The following is an 18,290-nucleotide window of genomic DNA, read 5'->3' on the forward strand; positions in this document are numbered from 1 at the left end:
CAAGACCAAGTGTCATTAACTTTTGAACTTGAAATTCAATGTTAAGGACTACCTATCCTTAACTTTTGAACCTGTAATTTAAACTTAAGGACTGCTTGTACTTAACTTTTGAACCTGCAAGTCAGACTTAAGGACTCATGTTCTTAACTTTTGAATTTGAAACTTGAAGTTAAGGACTCCCTGTCCTTAACTTTTTAACTTGGAACTCTAAGTTAAGGACCACGTATCTTTAACTATTCAACATGCAAGTCAAAGCTCAGGACGAAATGTGCTTAACTATTGAACTTGAAACTTGAAGTCAATGACTACTTGTCCTTAACTTTTTAACTTATAACTATAAGTTAATGACCAAGTGTCCTTAAATATTGAACATGTAAGTCAAAGTTCAGGACAAAGTGTCCTGAACTTTTCAACTTGAAACTCAAACTTCAGGACCAAGTGTCCTTAACGTTTTCAAAAAAAACTGCAAAATTATGACAATATGTCCTTAATATATAGAAGAACAGCAAAAACGTTAACGACATTGTGTCCTTAACTTTTTCAATTCAATTTGCAAAATTAGGACAATATGTCCTTAATATTATGTGCTCAATTTTTATAGAATTATCACAGGACGCGATGTCCTTAACCTTATCAATCCATAAATTCAAAAAAAAATCAAAATTCTACTTACTGTATAAAAATCAATAGAAATCGGAAAAAGTATAACTATGTCGAGATAAAAATCAATAGAAACACATAAAAGTATAACTTACTGTAAATCTATGCCGATTTTTGGACGAGAAGGTTGAATTCTATAGTTTGAAATTGGAAGAGAATCTTCTGCAATTTCGACGATCACAGTGAAGTAGTTACGTGCGCTGCTGCTGCTAATCGTTAATAAAAGCGTATGTATAAGGTATAGCAGAAGGGTATTTTCGTCCAGATAAATATAAGTTTATTAAACCAGTGGCTAAAGCTTAAAGACATTTAAAACACAGGCTTTAAAATAAAGACAGGTACTATTAGTGGCTATTTGTGCACATCGCCCGAATATTGTAGTTTATTTTTTGAAAATTTTGCGCATTTCTCGAGAAAGAATTTTAAGCAGTGTCTTGGCACTTTTCAACAGTCTTTTTTTTTGATAAATAACTTAGCAAAAGAAAGCTCAGTGAAAATTTTGCACTTTAAAAGATACTTCTTACAAGCACTATGTCATAGATAATTTTATTCATGATCATTGAACTTTTGTGTTTGTTACCCAAAAGTCACTTTTTTTTGTTACGTAAAAACTTATTCAACTTTGTGTTCATTACACAAAAGTCACTTTTCTTTATTTTGTTACACAAAAATCATTTTACTTTGCTCTAGTTATCACAAAAGTCATATTTTTACTTGAAAAGTCTATTATGCCCTTGATATTATATAAACCTTCATATTTATGTAATATCTTCTATATTATATACTATATAATATATTTTTAACTATGTATTTTATTTTATAAATAAAATAACTTAATATTATTTTATTTATTATTTTTATAATATATTCGTATATTTAATTTTTTTCTTAACGTTAATTTTCACGATATATTAGTAGCGTTATGAAACAACTTTTTCCAGCAATTGTTTTTGAATTTAATTGAGTGACCAAAGTTGGTCTCTAATTACCGACCAACGTTGGTCGGTATGCCCTTCCGACCTTCAAAATACTGACCACACGTTAATGGTCGCATTTTGGATGGTTATTGGCCATTACCGACCAACTTTGATCGATTTTTTTGGACGGTTTTTTTTGAATTTCTACTACTATAATTTCCCAAATAACCAATTACCCAGCTAAATCCCCAAGAAAATATCCCTAGCTCAATTCGCATGTAGTACCTAGGAATTTTCCTTCAGATTAACATATGTTTTTTCCTCATTTTCTTATTTGTTTACCTGCGAATTTTCTCACGGAAATGTACTTGCCGATTTATTTCTCTACTAATATATATTAAAGTTACTGACAAATTTAATAACGCTACTAATATATTTTGAAAATTAACGTTAAGAAAATATTAAATATACTAATATATTATGAAAATAATATTAAGTTATTTTATTTATAAATAAAATACATAGTTAAAAATATATTATATAGTATATAATATAGAAGGTATTACATAAATATGAAGGTTTATATAATATCAAGGGCATAATAGACTTTTCAAGTAAAAATATGACTTTTGTAATAACTAGAGCAAAGTAAAATGATTTTTGTGCGACAAAAGAAAAAAAAAGTGACTTTTGTGTAATGAACACAAAGTTGAATAATTTTTACGTAACAAAAAAAAATGACTTTTGGATAACAAACATAAAAGTTCAATGACCATGGATAAAATTAACCCCACTATGTCATCTCTTCTTGTGCAAAGTGCAAACTAGCTTGAGACGACCTTATTGATACTCTCTATAACGAGTCTAGTGAAATAAAATTCCTTTCCCTCCTATACCATACTTTTAAGTGCCTACCGTTTATTAAACTGACAAATATATGATAGGAGAGAACATTTTGGTAAGACGCTCTTTATCCCTTAGTAGGATTATACGATACAAATTCAGATTAGTCTGATCAGTATCAGATAATTAAACCGAGAAGACAAAAAGACGAACGCGTGGTAAGTTAAAGCAACACCTTAATAGTAATCAATTTGAAACCAACACATACTCAAAGCAGCGAAAAGATTACTGCAAACTTACCATGCTAAAAATAGATAAGGTTCTCAAGTGACAGTTACATTCAGAATATTGCACACACCCATCTAAAACAATGTCTGGAACCTTGGGCATTAGAGCTGAAATGTATAACATTGATTTAAAAAGAAAACCCCACATTTGAAATATGCACTTAAGCTCTAAAATGAAAGAAACTTAGGGTATGTTTGGTATAAAGGAAAATGTTTTCCTTTGGCAATATTTTCCTGAAAAATGAGTGGTTTCCCTTGAAAAAGAGTGGTTGAAAAAGAGTTTTAGAAAATATTTTCCCTTCTCTTGATAGGGAAGACATTTTACTGCAATTGGAGGAAAATATTTTCCAAAACATTTAAGCCAACCAAAAGTGAGAAAATTAGAAAATACAAACACACCCTTGGTCTATTAGTTAAGTAATATTCCTTCCCAGATTTGATAAACTCTTTATTGCTTATTTTTCACCCAGCACCTTTGTTGTCCGATCACTGTATGGGTCAAAATTATGTCTAGCTTAGCAAATGCAGACGGACAAGCTGAGGCCGAGGTCCAAACCAAGCGCGGTCCAGTGGCAAGGAGTCGCTCAAAGGGAGACACCAGTGTCGAGGTCGAGCAGAGGCTAAACGGCTGCAACTATTAGAATGTTCCTAGGATTATGAATAAGAATATTCTAATGAATATTTTCCCATATTGTACCTTTTTAGGGTTTCTAGGGCTATCCCTTATAAATAGGAAGGGAGAGGAAACATTTGGGGGATCAGAACTTTTGTGAAAGAACACCTTGTAAAGAGTTGACTATTAGGAACATACAAAAAGCTGGTTTTGTCTCTCTTGTTTAGCTCCATCACATAATATTCCTCTTTGGCTCACAAGATCCAAGAACACATAGTCCACTTCATTTGTCTGCTGTCACACATTGTAGTCAGAAGAAGGAATCACCCATCTCATCCAATATTTGGGTGACAAATTCCTTCTTATTACATTTAATGCCATTTATCACATTTATTTTATGTTTTCGTCCTCGCATTAATTACTAGTCATTGAGCATTAACTCAGCATTTGTTAACTTGGATGCAGACCCATACCGTCTAAGTTGATTAATTTCGGATCTAGAATTTATTACTTTTAACTTGAATTCACCCCATATCTATTTATTAAATTGGTTTAACTAAAAGGGTTTAGAACTTTTTGGTCAAACAGTTTGACGCCGTATGTGGGGAGATCCTAGTTAAAAATCTTAGTTTCTTCTAGATCTAAAAAATGACAAAAGCTCCCTTTTTTCTTGCTTGCACAAGCTAACAATGGTAGTCAAATGAGAGGAAAGACTGAAAGCAGTGATGGGTGCCACTACCTATCTCCTAGGCACCATCAACGAGGCAGACATGGAAGACGAGGAAAATGTGACGCCGAGCGCCTCACCCAGGCAAAGAGATTTACCCCCTCCTCATGGGAGTGTAACCACTTTACATGAGAAGGGAGCCTCCACGTCCACGAGGAAGAAGCGTTTCCCGCAGTGAAAAAGTTATTGGAGGCGTGGCTGACAAGTACCCTAAGCAGTATACTCGACAAACCCGCTCAAGGAGCAAGTAGGAACACCACACGAATTGACACCCCAATAACCATCAACGAGCAACACATTCCTCCCCCGATAGGTAACCCTCATACTGTTGTTGATGGAGGTAACGACGCCCTCGTATCTATTCTAAAGAAAATGGAAAAAATGGAGAGTGAGAATAAAATGCTCCACGACCAAATGAGGGAGCACCAAGAAAAAGTTGATAAGATACCAGGCGCCCCGAAACTCCTACCAAAATGGGACGTTGGTCGGTTCGTGGAACAACCATACAACGAGGAGGCAGCCCCACATACCCTACCCAAAACTTTCAAAATGCCAGTATATATGAAAATATATAACGGCACAACGGACGCTGAAGACCATATCATTTATTACGTCACGGCGGTAAAAAACAACGACCTCTCGAAAGAACAGGTACCATCAGTGTTGTTGAAAAAGTTCGGCAAAACCTTAACAGGGGGAACTTAACATGGTACTCACAATTACCAGCACATTCCATAATAACGTTCGAAGAAATGGCCGATAAGTTCATCACCACCCATGTCGGGGCCAGGAAAGCAAAAGCCAGAGTGAATGACATATTTGCCATGAACCAGTCACCTGGCGAAGGACTCATGGACTTCCTCACCCGATTCAATAGGGTAAGAATGAGCCTGCCAAACATATCTGAAGGGATGACGTTAGAGGCCTTTCAAAACGGGTTAAACAGGAATGGGTCAAGGGTGACCAGAAAATTATTAAGCAGACTCATGAAATACCCTCCTACCACTTGGGAAGAAATTTACAACACTTATTGTGCCGAGGTGACGGCAGATGAAGACGACCTCAATGGTCCAACCCAACATTTAATGACAGTCCAAATGGAATCAAAGAAAGATCGTCGGAATGACAGCTGAAGAGATCATGCATGCCCACGCCTCAATCGGGAAAGACACCAACCATACAATAGAGCAACCATCCTATTATCTCCCCGCCAAGCCGAAGGTGCATCCCGGCTACAAACGGGACCAAAACGAAAGAGGTGTGCCTCCACTATTATCTGCTCACAATTTTTGTTTGTCTCCTTTAGAAATAGTTTACGCCCGGGAGAAGCTCAGCCCCAAGGTGAAATGGCCATAGAAGATGAAGTCACCCAAATTCTAGAAAGTCAAATGCCCTCTGTGAGTTCTATCAGGAACAGGGCCACAAGACCGAGGATTACATAGCCCTACGATAAGAAGTAGTGAACATGCTCCACCAAGGACATTTAAAGGTGTTGATGAGCGATCGAGGGAGAGCCAATTTCGCCCGTGGACGAGAACCGCATCAAGGCCCCCCAAAGCCACCCTCCCCTGCCTGTACCATACAAATGATCATCGGCGGAGGCGATGAAGCAACAATCGACCATGTGAAGTTCACTACCATACACAAATTGAAGCGATCGATCACCCATGAACGGTATGATGACCTCGAAGATAGTATCATCTTCGATAAGTCGGATACCCATGGTTTGACCTTTCCTCATTTCGACGCTCTTGTTATTACTTTACGAATCTCAAATACCGATGTAAAAAGAATCATGGTAGAAGACGGGAGCGGAGCGTGTATTATCCACCCCTGAGTTCTCATAAAAATAAGACTCGAGGATAAGATAGTACCATGCTGTACAACACTAACAGGTTTTAAGTGCAGTTGAACGAACCTCAGAGAGATAACATTGCCGGTTCTGGCCGGGGGCGTCACCCTGGAAACAACATTCCATGTCATGAACCAAGACACTGCCTACAACTCTATTATAGGGCGACCCTGGATACACGCCATGAGGGCCATCCCGTCCAATTTATATCAGGTCATCAAGTTACCTACCCCATAGGGACTATTCAGCATCCACGGCGAACAGCGCACAGCTCAAGAATGCTACCGCATCGCCCAAGGTTGCACATACACTCAACAGTTAAAATAGGAAGGCTCAAGATCATAGAAATTACCGAAGTTGGGGACCGAGTCTGACAAACAAACAGACATCGTCAGAGACACCAATGTCGTGGAAACCATAGGATCAACAGTGGAAGGCCTTGATCCCATCCAACTGGACGAAAGCAACCACAGCAAAAAAGCCTATATCGGCCACAGACTCACAAAACCAGGTAAATTCCATAAATTTTTAACTGACAGAGCCGATCTGTTTGCTTTCTCTCATGCAGATATGCCAGGTATACTGAAAGACATTGCAACACACAAGCTGAATGTCGATCCACTATACCCGTCGGTACAACAAATCAGAAGAAAGTTCAATGCTGCAATCAACGAGGCCGTCCACGAAGAAGTAAAAAAATTGCTAACCAAAGGTTCCATTCGAGAGTCAAATACCCCCAATGGGTCGCTAACATGGTCATGGTAAAAAAGAAAAATGGGAAATGGCGCACGTGCGTAGACTTCACGGACCTAACAAAGCCTACCTAAAAGACTCCTTCCCGTTGCCTCACATCGATCAACTCATCAATGCAACAACAGTACACGAGTTATTAAGCTTCTTGGACGCCTACTCAGGCTACAACCAAATCCTCATGGAAGAGGGGGACCAAGAAAAAACCACCTTCATCACCCACCAAGGGACATACTGCTATAGAGTCATGCCGTTCGGGTTGAAAAATGCAGAGGCAACCTATCAAAGGCTGGTCACCAAGATGTTCAAAGAGCAACTCAGCAAAATGACAGAAGTCTATATAGACGACATGTTAGTCAAATCAAAAAGAAAAGAAGACCACATCGACCACCTAAGGGAAGCCTTCAGCATACTCAGACGATACGGCATAAAGCTGAACCCCATAAGTGTGCTTTCGGCGTGACCTCGGGAAAGTTCCTCGATTTTTTGGTGTCGCAGAGAGGCATCGAGGTCAATCCCGACCAAATCAAGGCTATAAAGGGAATACCTGAAATTTTGACCAACAAGAAACAAGTGCAGAAGTTGACCAGCCGTATAGCCGCCCTGTCGAGGTTCATCTCACGATCCTCTGACAAATGTCACAAATTCTTCAACATTCTCAAAAAAGGACAATGGACTCCAGTGGAATTCTAAATGCATCAATTCCCTAAGAGAACTAAAGGCATACTTGTCCTCACCCCCATTACTCGCCAAGGCAGAACCAGACGAATGTCTCTTAATCTACCTGGTTGTGTCCAACGTCGCTGTAAGCGTAGTCTTTGTCCGTGAAACCAAAAGTACGCAATCTCCAATATATTACATTAGCAAAACCTTGGTCGATGCCAAAACGAGGTATCCCCACTTCGAAAAACTGGCCTTGGCATTAGTCATAGCTTCACGAAAGCTGAGACCCTATTTCCAATGCCACGCCATCTCGGTGGTCACGACATTCCCCCTAAGAAACATCTTACATAAACCCAAGCTATCGGGTAGATTGGCCAAGTGGGCCATCGAATTAAGCGAGCACGATATAACATATCAGCCGCGAGCAACGATAAAGTTGCAAGTACTTTCCGACTTCAGCGCTAAAATATCACCTGAGGCCCAGCAGGAAGTCGCCCATACCTTTCCCAAGTTACCCGACCTATGGGTCTTGTACATCGATGATGCCTCCAACGCGGCAGGATCTGGACTGGGACTCGTTCTCGAGGTCCCAACGGACGAAGTCATTCGCCAGTCCATACGGTATCCTGACATGACTAACAATGAGGTCGAGTATGAGGCCGTAATTGCAGGATTGAAACTAGCTCTCAAGTATGGAGCACGATGAGTCATCCTCCGATGTGACTCCCAACTCGTCGTCAACCAAGTCACAAGGACTTTCCAAATAAAAGAACAAAGGCTACAAAAATATCAAGCAGAAATTCATAAGCTACTGCCCGAATTCGACGAGTACCAACTCAACCAGATACCACGAGCACAAAACATCAAAGCAGAAGGCCTTGCCAAATTAGCAGCGGCCACCAAGAACATAAGCGGAAAAGAAAACGTGGTCACCCTCCTCCGTTCGTCGATAGACCAAATTGAGGTACACACTATAAACTTGACTTGGGACCGGCGCAACCGTATTATGTCATATTTGTAGGACGGAGTACTCCCACCTGATAAAAAAGAAGCCAAGAAGCTTCGAATGCAGGCAGCCCAATACAACATCATCAACCATGAGTTGTACAAAAGAACGTTTGGCGGTCCCTTGGCAAAGTGCCTAGGACCAAACCAAACTAGGCGCGTCCTCGAAGAAGTACATGAAGGCCATTGTAGAGCACACACAGGTAATCGAGCCCTCATTAGATGCCTCATACGGGCAGGCTATTACTGGCCCACCATGAAAAAGGAAGCCACCGATTTTCATTAGAAAGTGTGAACAATGCCAAAAATACGCCCTAATGATCCACCAGGCGGGCGAGCACCTCCATCCGTCACATCGCTGGCCATTCATCAAATGGGGGATGGAAATCGTCGGACCCCTTCCAGCGGGACGAGGTAATATAAGATTTCTTTTGGTTTTGACTGACTATTTTGCAAGTGGATAAAAGCAGGTGCATTCTCCCAAATACGAGAACATGAAATTATCACATTCATATGGAGGAACATCATATGCCGTTTTGGCATCCCCAAAGAAATCAGTTGTGACAGCGGACCCCAATTTAACGGAAAAAGACCGCCGAATTCTTCAAGAAATGGCACATCAAGCGAATACTCTCCACGCCATATCATCCCGCAGGCAATGGTCAGGCAGAATCCTCTAACAAAACAATACTGAACATCACGAAGAAGAAGCTTGAAGACGCCAAGGGACCGCGGTCGAAAATGCTACCGAAAGTGCTATGGGCATACCGCACCACGCCAAAAACGAGCATAAGAGAAACGTCATATTCACTAGTCTACGGGACTGACGCAATGATACCAGTCGACGTAGGGGAGCCAAGTTTAAGATACTCCAACAAGAGCGGACCAAGTAACGATGAAAGCAAAAAATAAGACCTCGACGAAACAGATGAACGAAAAGACATGGCCTACGTAAGAATGATAGCTCAAAAACAGCAAGCAGAACGATATTACAACAAAAAAGCCAAAGCCAGAACACTCAAGGTAGGGGATTATGTACTCAAAGCCAAAACACAAGCGAGCAAAGACCCACGAGAAGGCAAACTGGAAACCAATTGGGATGAACCATACAAAATCACAACAACAACAAACAAAGGGTTATTCCGACTAGAAACAATGGAGGAAAAACTACTACCAAGCAATTAGAAGGTCGCCCACCTCAAATACTTCAACTTCTGAAGATGGACGTCCTCCAAGTCGTACTCTTTTTCCCTCACTTGAGTTTTGTCCCAATTGGGTTTTCTCGGGGAGGTTTTTAATGAGGCGATGAAGGGGGTGTCTCAGAGTTTAGGTATTTAGTTCATCGCCCCGCCTATCGACTACCTCTCTAGGACAAGTGATGAAGGGACTAGATAGACTGGGACTCCTCAAATGTATGTACAAACCAAAGAGAAATGTAGTATTCTCCAATGAATAAATAAAGCAGTATTTCTTATGTCTCCACCAAATTTGCACATCATGCCAACGCAAAGGCAACATACATTTGACCTCGTTCGAATCATTCTATATTCAACTTCGCTTGAATTAACCTAAACTCGACCTCGTTTGAATTAACTTACATTCGACCTCGTTCGAATCATTCTACATTCAACCTCGCTCGAATTACCTTACATTCATCCTCGTTCAAATCAATATACATTTGACCTCGTTCGAATCATTCTACATTCGACCTCGCTCGAATTAACTTACATTCGGCCTCGTTCCAATCAATATACATTCGACCTCGTTCCAATCAAACTAAAAGTCAGGAACTTTCTCGCAAAAGAACTCAGAAAAAAGAGAAAAAGAAGAGCTAGAAATACACAACAAAAGACAACTGTTTGATTTCAATCATTCCATTCCAATACAGTTTTACAAAGGGCTGGAAAGACGCCCCCACAAAAACAGCAAAACACAAAAAAGCAAAAATCAAGTACAAAGGCTTCACGCCACATCATCCCGCCATCACCAAAGTCACCGACATACTCATCGTCGTACCAAGGGTTGGAGGAAAGCCTATCCAAGGCGTCTTCGTCATCGTCTCCTCCGGGCGTATCAGGATCATAACCACAAGCGTCACAAGCTGCACGCGCCTTATCTCGAACATCCTCAAATTCAGCCTCGAAAATCTTCCCAGCCGTCTTTAGAGACCTATATATGTCAAGTTGGGCCTCAGCATGAACCCACATTTCATACAACTCACGCGACATACCGGGAGCGACAGAAGTATGAGAAGTGGATGGCTGAGCCTGCACCTGCGCCTTATCGGCCCTTAGGGCGACAACCTGCTCATTCAGATGAGACAGCTCCGCATCCAAACCCCCAATCCTCTCCTCAAATCTCGCTTCCTTAAGCGCCGAAGTTTCCGCCGTAGCTCGCTTAAACCTGCAAACTTGAAGGGCACCCCCTAAGGCTGCCGCCTCCGCCACAGCGGCCATTCTTTCTTTCTCGGCTCTACCCAACTCTTCAACCGTGGTGCTCAACTCATCCCGCATGTTGACGACCCTTGTTTCACTATGCTCGAGCTCGGCCCTTAAAGACGCCACCTGCGCCTAAAAGTTAGTATTTTCGGTCGTCACTCCCTTGCTCACCTCGAGCTCATCCTCTTTAGCCTTCAACGCCCCCTCAAGCACACTACATCTGTCGATGGCCCTCATAAGCTCTTTGTCTTTCTACCTCAACTCCTTATCTTTCTGATTGAGCCCATCACGGAGCATCTGGAATTGGCTGTCCTGGTTAAGAAAGTCAACTAGCGTTCGGTGTTTTGAATGGTACTCTCTGTGCTTGGACACCTTCTTCTTGAAGAGGGCCGTCCTTCGCTCTTCTCGCCGATCACGCTCAATCTCCATGATGAGGGTGTGACATTCAAAAGAAGACAGGTCAGCGGCAGCAAATTACCCATACGAAATGAATTAACACTAACATGGGAAAAGCAAACTCACTCGCAAGGCCATGCTGGATATGCCCAACGACAATCCGCATCCCTCAGTGTCTGCAGCGCCCTATTCTCAGAATCCGCACACAGAGGAGTGAAGGCCGACACCACCCGTTCCGAGTTGGACAAGAGATCGTAATCCATGGGAATGACTATCTGCCGATCAGGCCCCTCTGTCCTTATCTCCACTCGGGTGAACCTCTCCTCAAAAGCCTGCATCTCCTCAGGGTCGATATCGGAGCCCAACCCATCATCTTCTACAAGGACGGTTTTATCCCTTCCGTCCACTGATGATGAGCCGACCAGACAATTCGTGCAGGTTCCCCTTAGACATAGGTCCCCTCAACTTATGACAGCCCTCCCTCCGTGACGATAGCCGACATGGGAGCAACCTCAATGCCAAGTAAAGGCGTCGCCTCCGTGTCCAAATCAATGGGCCTTTCCGACTCGGTATCAGTAACATCAACCCTTCCAGTCTCCACCCTCTGCCTTTTCCTCGGTACCGCCTCCCCCTCGTCATGAGACGACTCATCAATCAGGTGCAGGATGTGGTGATCAGAGGTCTCAACCGACGTAACGACTGCTTGTGGAGTGGAATCACCCAACGGCGGAGCTAGAGTTTGATTCTCTCGTACAGACTCAGCTAGTACAAATTGCATTCCAGCCGATGCGATTGCTTGGCGGAACACGTGCACCAGAGCCTTTGTCTTCTTAGAAGCTCGCGGACCTGGCGCAAAAACAAAATCATGTTTAACAAAAATGACGACAAGGCAGTGGTAAGCTATAACGAAAGCAAAAGGGTCGTAGAAAAGGAAATCAGACTCACTAGTCAAAGACTTGGGACCGAACTGCCTGTTAAATGACAACCAATCACAAATCCCTACAGTATGAGGTAAGACGCGAGCCACCCAATATTCAATGTCAGGAACCAGGGGAGGTGGATGTTTACCAGCTGAAAGTAGAAAGACATGAGTAAGTCAGAAACAAAAGAGGTGGGATAAACAAAACACATGACGAACGGTAAAAGCCCCTTCGATTGAAGTTCCACTGCTCAGGGAACCCGGCCGGGTCCGCCACTAGGTGCTCGATCCTGACAAAGAAGTAGTTGCACCAGAACCGGCGGTTCGCCTTATCATCCATCCCTGTCACCAATCCTTTAGTCCCCCGATGGCGGAGTTGAATCAGCGTGCCTCTATAGAAACTAGGCGTGAAGAGGTGCAACAGATGACGATTGGAGACTTCACAACCGGCCAACTCTGCGAACTTCGCCAACATAAAAAAAGCTTTATATAGGTAAGGGGAAAGCTCCCGGGCAGACGCCATAAAAGAGGCAGAACTCCTCAGCAAGTGGGGGAAGAGGAATAGAGTAACCCACCAAAAATGGGTATTGGTAGAAAGCGCAATACCCAGGTCGGTGAACTTGTATTGAGTCGTTCCTCGCTGGAACGATGTAGACGTGAGTAGGAATACGAAATTTAGTCCACAGGTCAGATATTTGCTTCGATCCCATGACTGATAGTACCTGCTCAGAAGCAGGGGCAGGTTCCTTCTGAAAGTCATTTCTGATCGACGGGTTCCGAGGAACTATCTCCTCCACGGTAGGAAAACTTTCGTCTTTCGCAATCGTGGGTTCGCCGCTACCAGAAGGCATAACTACTGATAAAGGGGTGGCATCAGAGACTATATCAGAAGTGTGAGGGGAGTTTGTCATTTCTGCAATAAACGTGTATACAGTAGAACCGGAAGAAGGGTATCAACGGGAAGTGTATGATCAACAGGAAAGCTGGAGCTGAAAAGCAGAAGTGAAGCGGAAGCAAGGGTTAGAGAAGAAGCAGAAGAATAAGCAAAGTGCCAAATGAGTATGAAGTTCGAAAAGTCTCATTTTTGAATCTCCCTTCCCCTATTTAAAAGGTGCTTTGGCACCAAGATCGATGCAAGAAATTGTCACCGACACCAAGATCAATGCAAGAAACTGTCACTGACACTAAGATCGAAGCAACAGAGGCGTCGAAAACGACGCATTGCATCGGGAAGATGAGTAATGATGACACGCGTGGTCATGACGCCATCCTATATTCTCCCATATTGTACTTTTTAGGGTTTTCTAGGGATATCTCTTATAAATAGGAAGAGAGATAAACGTTTGGGGGATCAGAACTTTTGTGAAAGAACATCTTGTAAAGAGTTAACTATTAGGAACATACAAAAAGCTGGTTTCGTCTCTCTTGTTTGGCTCCATCACATACTATTCTTCTTTGGTTCACAAGATCCAATAACACATAGTCCACTTCATTTGTCTATTGTCACACGTTGTAGTCAGAAAAAGGAATCACCCATTTCATCCAATATTTGGGTGACAAATTCTTTCTTATTACATTTAATGCCATTTATCACATTTATTGAATGTTTTCGTCATCGCATTAATTACTAGTTATTGAGCATTAACTCAGCATTTGTTAACTTGGACACAGACCCACACCGTCTAAGTTGATTAATTTCGGATCTAGAATTTATTACTTTTAACTTGAATTCACCCCATATCTATTTATTAAATTGGTTTAACTAAAAGGGTTTAGAACTTTTTGGTCAAACAATTACCATTCGCCAACATGACCACTACTTAAAAGCCAACCAAATGGTAAATGATAAAGAAAGATATAAATCTTAGTATAAATCAATTTTAAGAAGAAAAACAAAGTAATTATGTAAAGCAGTTTACACATTTTACTCCCAACTGAACAAACCCCAAAAGTGAACAAGATCATGCCACTGGGAGGAGAAATCTTGTTGTGTTGTCTCATAGGTTCTTTCATGACCACTACTGGACTATAACAACCATCAGACCTCAGCAAGTTTACAACTCTCCGATGTAAACTCCATAAAACTAGAAACCTTGGAGCATTACTTCGTCCAGTAAACAAGTTGATCAAGCATCCCGATAGATATGTAAAACTTGGCGTAGTAATCGGACAAGCAGTATCCTACTACTCACTGAAATACCTGACATATTGGTATCAGCGGACCAGTCACATGTGAAGAATGTGTTCCGGGGAAAAACTTCCTGATGTATATTCGTGCTAGAGACAATTAACCATATAACTTCAAGGCCACTGGACTTATGGGAGAGAAGCCAGCTGGTGAAACGAGTGCGTCTACTGGAACATCATTAGGAGTGACACCGATAGCACCCTCATCCACTATCTGAATGGAATATGCAAGGGCAACTGCAAGAGAGAATTTTAATTAAACTGAGATGGTATAAGATGAAGGCTTCACAACACTTTCACATGCATAGTAGCAAGAAGACATAAAGAGATAACTTGTTTAGAGATTCTCCTATATAGTCAATATGATAATGCCAAGGAAAATACTGAGTCAGAGTATTACCTAGTAAGGGTTGCTTCCAGTGTTTCTCCTTGATTAGATCTTCATACTTCCTCAAGAACATATCATAATAACTTCAGGAATTTGCCGTATGCCAGAACCAAAACAAAGGGATTAAGAAAAGATAATTGCATTCAGTTTAATTATAGAGTTATAAATTTCATAAATCTGCATGAGCAGTTTGCTAACTAAGAAAAGGCAGCTTTCTGGTAGCTGTTACGGGAGATGCATCAATTAAGCACCGAAAATCAAGGAAACCCAATTTTACTGCAATAGGGTAATTTTGATACCTGAAGGGGAGCCTTGGAGCAACGGTCAAATTGTCTCCATGTGACCTATAGGTCACGTGTTTGAGCCATGGAATCAGCCACTGATGCTTGCATCAGGGTAGGCTGCCTGCATCACACTCCCTTGGGGTGCGTCCCTTCCCCGGACCTTGCGTGAACGCGGGATGCTTTGTGCACCGGGCTGCCCTTTAGAGTAATTTTGATGCCCAATTATTTTAAACCATTATGATCTATGAACTCCAATTATATTACAGTTGAACATGACATATGTTTAAATGATAAAAAAGATGAAAAGCAAAACTACAAAGAGATGATAAGAAAGAGCCACTACTGTTATTACCAAATAGAAACAAAAACTTACAGCAGTGATGGATAAACCTACCCTCCATTACGTCCCAACCTTTGTCCAGATCTGTCAAATGCAAGCCCTAGCAACACAAGGGAAAAAATGGGCTAAAGGACGTACGAGTATTACATAGGCTAAACAAACAAGATGAGGCAGGCCATTACCAGGTAGAACAACCAAGTCCACAGGTTCACAAGCCTGCATAACTAGAACCAATAAATCCTTCAGAAATACAAGTGTGTAGGCCAAACCAAATTAAATTTATAAGCATGAGAAGCAAATTTACAGCTCAGTTCTCACAGGCTGTATTCATCTTATGACTAAGGTATAAGAATTCACCTCATTCGTCATACTTCTGGTACAACACGTGAGAAGAAGCTGTGCGGAGCAAAGATGACTAAAAACAGAGTAAAACCAACAAGAGATCCAACAAGTACTCTTAATATACAAATTCTTATTGAGTAGAGCACATTCAAGACAATTCACAAAGCAAGTTTGCAAGATATCAAACCAAACCAATGCAAATCAACTTAAGCATCTTCACAGTAATGATAAAAGTAGGAATTACGAAAAATAAAGCATCAATCAAAATACCATCTTCACGCTCTTTTCCATCAGAATCAACTGGGGGTGGTTCCAAAATGTCCATCGAGCTTAGCACTAGATCATTCAGACTCGAAATCTTCAGCATTTTCATGTTGCTAAATCTGTCTTCTACACGCGGTACGTACACTGTCTTTTGTTTTTCCTGTTCTGACCAACCAAACTTATCGTTAAGCGAATCCACAGCATAATAATTTTTCTGTCTGTACATCTATGCATTTCCATTTTATATATGAATATAGCAATTTATTGATATTTCAGTCCGCTATACTCGGGGCAATAAAGTGAATGCTCAGCAATTATGCATTTTACTTCAGATTTCCTTACAATTCGGAGAAATTTTCTGAATTCTATCTTTTAACGTATGCAGTGCAGACATTTGAAAGAAAGAAAAAAGAAATGAATAAAATGAAAAAAAAATACAAAAATCTTTCAAAGTTTGATCAGACTTTCCAACAGAAGAAAATTTTACATGCAGAATACTACATTTCAATCGCAGATACTGATGCAATCCCAAAGGAAAATTACAATAATTCTAACAGCAGAAATATTCAGGTACCATATAGAAACCAGAAGAAACTTACCACTGGATTCATTGCATAGAACTTCTGCAAGAATTTTTGAAGTGCCAACCTCTCGTAAAGCAGCTGAGCTAACATAAGCACACAGGCTCTGGCTGGATTTGAACCATGGGGCTTCTAAAACAATATTCTGTATCGCATTATCTGAGAAAAGGACCAACACAAATATAAACAGTTCATAGATAATTTAATCGACGAAAAGTAACAAAAATTGAGCTAGATGTAGGACAAAGAAACACAAGCAGCAACAGTGGTATTGGCTAAGGCAAAGAAGTCGTCAGGCCATAGTGATTCAGACAGCAAAGCAACAGAGAGGAGAGTCATTTAGCAAGCTAGGCAGTGACTTCCAGGGTTCACTTTATCGCTTCAATAATCCGAAAGCATCCAACAGCGATTTCATCATTGTGGCTCCAAGAAGCTAATTTCATGAATTGCATACTTTGACAGTTCAAATTTTACGATAATAGGACAAACACCAAACAAGTATTTCAGGACGTCATTGTCCATAACATTTCTACAGTAACAACTGACTCGAACTCATTCAACCATTTTTAGCGAAGCAAAAATCTGTTATTTTAATGAAATCTACATCGAAGAAGCTGTCTCAAGACATACAATACAATATCTTGAAATTAAAGCAAGTTTAGCAAACAACATGAGCAAATAATTCATATAGGCGATACAAACTAGTGGGAATTAAGACTTAGTAGTCGTTAAACTTCCATATGATAGTTGGGACAGTCTTATTTTGGTCTAGCTAGAAACCTGTATGTCATCTTAGGGATGAAAGCAGGATTCAGAAAACCCTAATTTGTCTAGAGAGAAAAATTACTATCCAGTATTCAAACGAATAGAGTGAGATTAAGAGAACCTTAATTTGCCTTAAAACAAAAATTATAAGTATTGAAACGAAACAAGCCCAAATAGAAGAGGGATTCATATAGCCGAGCTCAACAAGTTTGGAATCAAGGCCTAGTTGATTAAATGATGAATCGAAATGACCTTTGAGTTTAAGCAGACAAAAACACAAACATAATATGTGCAATTCTATATCATTACACTACCTATACAAAAATAGGGAAATAGGAATTGGACCTTCATGGGCTCGTTGAATGGGACTCATATTCTTCAGCTCTTTACGAATTTTGGATCGGAGTGACTGCTTTTTCTGGAAAATAGCTTCGAGCTGGCGGGGATCGTCCATGAATGAACGGCGAGGATTTGGGGTCGGGTGTAACATTGCGGAACACAATGAGGGTGATGCTATCTTGCACGAATTGGACATCAGCGCCATTGCTGCCTTGTTAACTAACTTCCCTACTCTCATATTCTGTAGAGTGTAGGGGGCCGTTTGAAAGTAGCTCTTAAATAAAAATAAAATAATTAATCATGCTATATAAGTCTGCATTGTTTTTTTTTTTAAAAACAAATATACCGCTAGGCAGGCTGCTTAGTGGCTAATATATAAATAATAATCCCAAAATTTGGGTCCAAAATTACAATATATCCAAAGAAATGTAGAAAATGAATGCTGCTACTAGCTAATGCTAACAAGAGTAAAACTAATCTATCTATTACAAAGAAATGGAATACATGCCTCCGTGAAGTAGTGTAAGTGAATTCAATGACCAAGGGCAAACCAAGTAGCACCTCCAAGCTCTCACCAGGCGCCACGTAATGCGTTCCATAGGATATGATCCTAATGGACAAGGTAAATATGGACTCCAAACAATTACACCACTAAAATGAAGCTATCCAAGATTGAAAGAACCATGTGTAGCAATGCCTCCTCACCGTTGTGTTCCTTATACCTTTGAGA

At 40.9% G+C, this 18,290-nt stretch overlaps 1 protein-coding gene across 4 annotated transcripts; it reads right to left on the reverse strand.

The window, feature by feature from the left end:
* Positions 1-13,913: 13,913 nt before the first annotated feature.
* On the reverse strand, positions 13,914-17,842 carry LOC104226306 (5-formyltetrahydrofolate cyclo-ligase, mitochondrial-like). Of its 4 annotated transcripts, XR_710822.2 has the most exons (8): positions 17,567-17,842; positions 16,475-16,615; positions 15,882-16,040; positions 15,452-15,493; positions 15,324-15,369; positions 14,945-15,127; positions 14,658-14,728; positions 14,455-14,494 (listed from the first exon to the last, which is right to left on the reverse strand). XR_710822.2 is itself a non-coding variant. In XM_009778254.2 (7 exons), the coding sequence occupies exons 1-7, from the start codon at positions 17,796-17,798 to the stop codon at positions 14,358-14,360; spliced, it is 828 nt and encodes a 275-aa protein (XP_009776556.1). In that variant the 5' UTR covers positions 17,799-17,841; the 3' UTR covers positions 13,914-14,357. The 4 variants fall into 4 exon arrangements, 1 of the variants encoding a protein (XP_009776556.1); XM_009778254.2 differs by lacking the exon at positions 14,945-15,127 and having other exon boundaries at positions 13,914-14,494; positions 17,567-17,841; XR_011406766.1 differs by having other exon boundaries at positions 14,417-14,494; positions 14,658-15,122.
* Between the last annotated feature and the right edge of the window lie 448 nt (positions 17,843-18,290).

The sequence above is a fragment of the Nicotiana sylvestris genome, chromosome 4 (assembly GCF_000393655.2).
Source record: "Nicotiana sylvestris chromosome 4, ASM39365v2, whole genome shotgun sequence".
Lineage (NCBI taxonomy): Eukaryota > Viridiplantae > Streptophyta > Magnoliopsida > Solanales > Solanaceae > Nicotiana > Nicotiana sylvestris.

Coding starts and splice junctions, on each gene's coding strand:
- LOC104226306 (XM_009778254.2), bottom strand. CDS start 17,798: ATGAGAGTAGGGAAGTTAGTTAACAAGGCAGCAATGGCGCTGATGTCC. Junction 16,616..17,566: donor CATTCAACGAGCCCATGAAG/GTCCAATTCCTA, acceptor TCCTTTTCTCAG/ATAATGCGATACAGAATATT. Junction 15,370..15,451: donor GGACTTGGTTGTTCTACCTG/GTAATGGCCTGC, acceptor TTGTGTTGCTAG/GGCTTGCATTTGACAGATCT.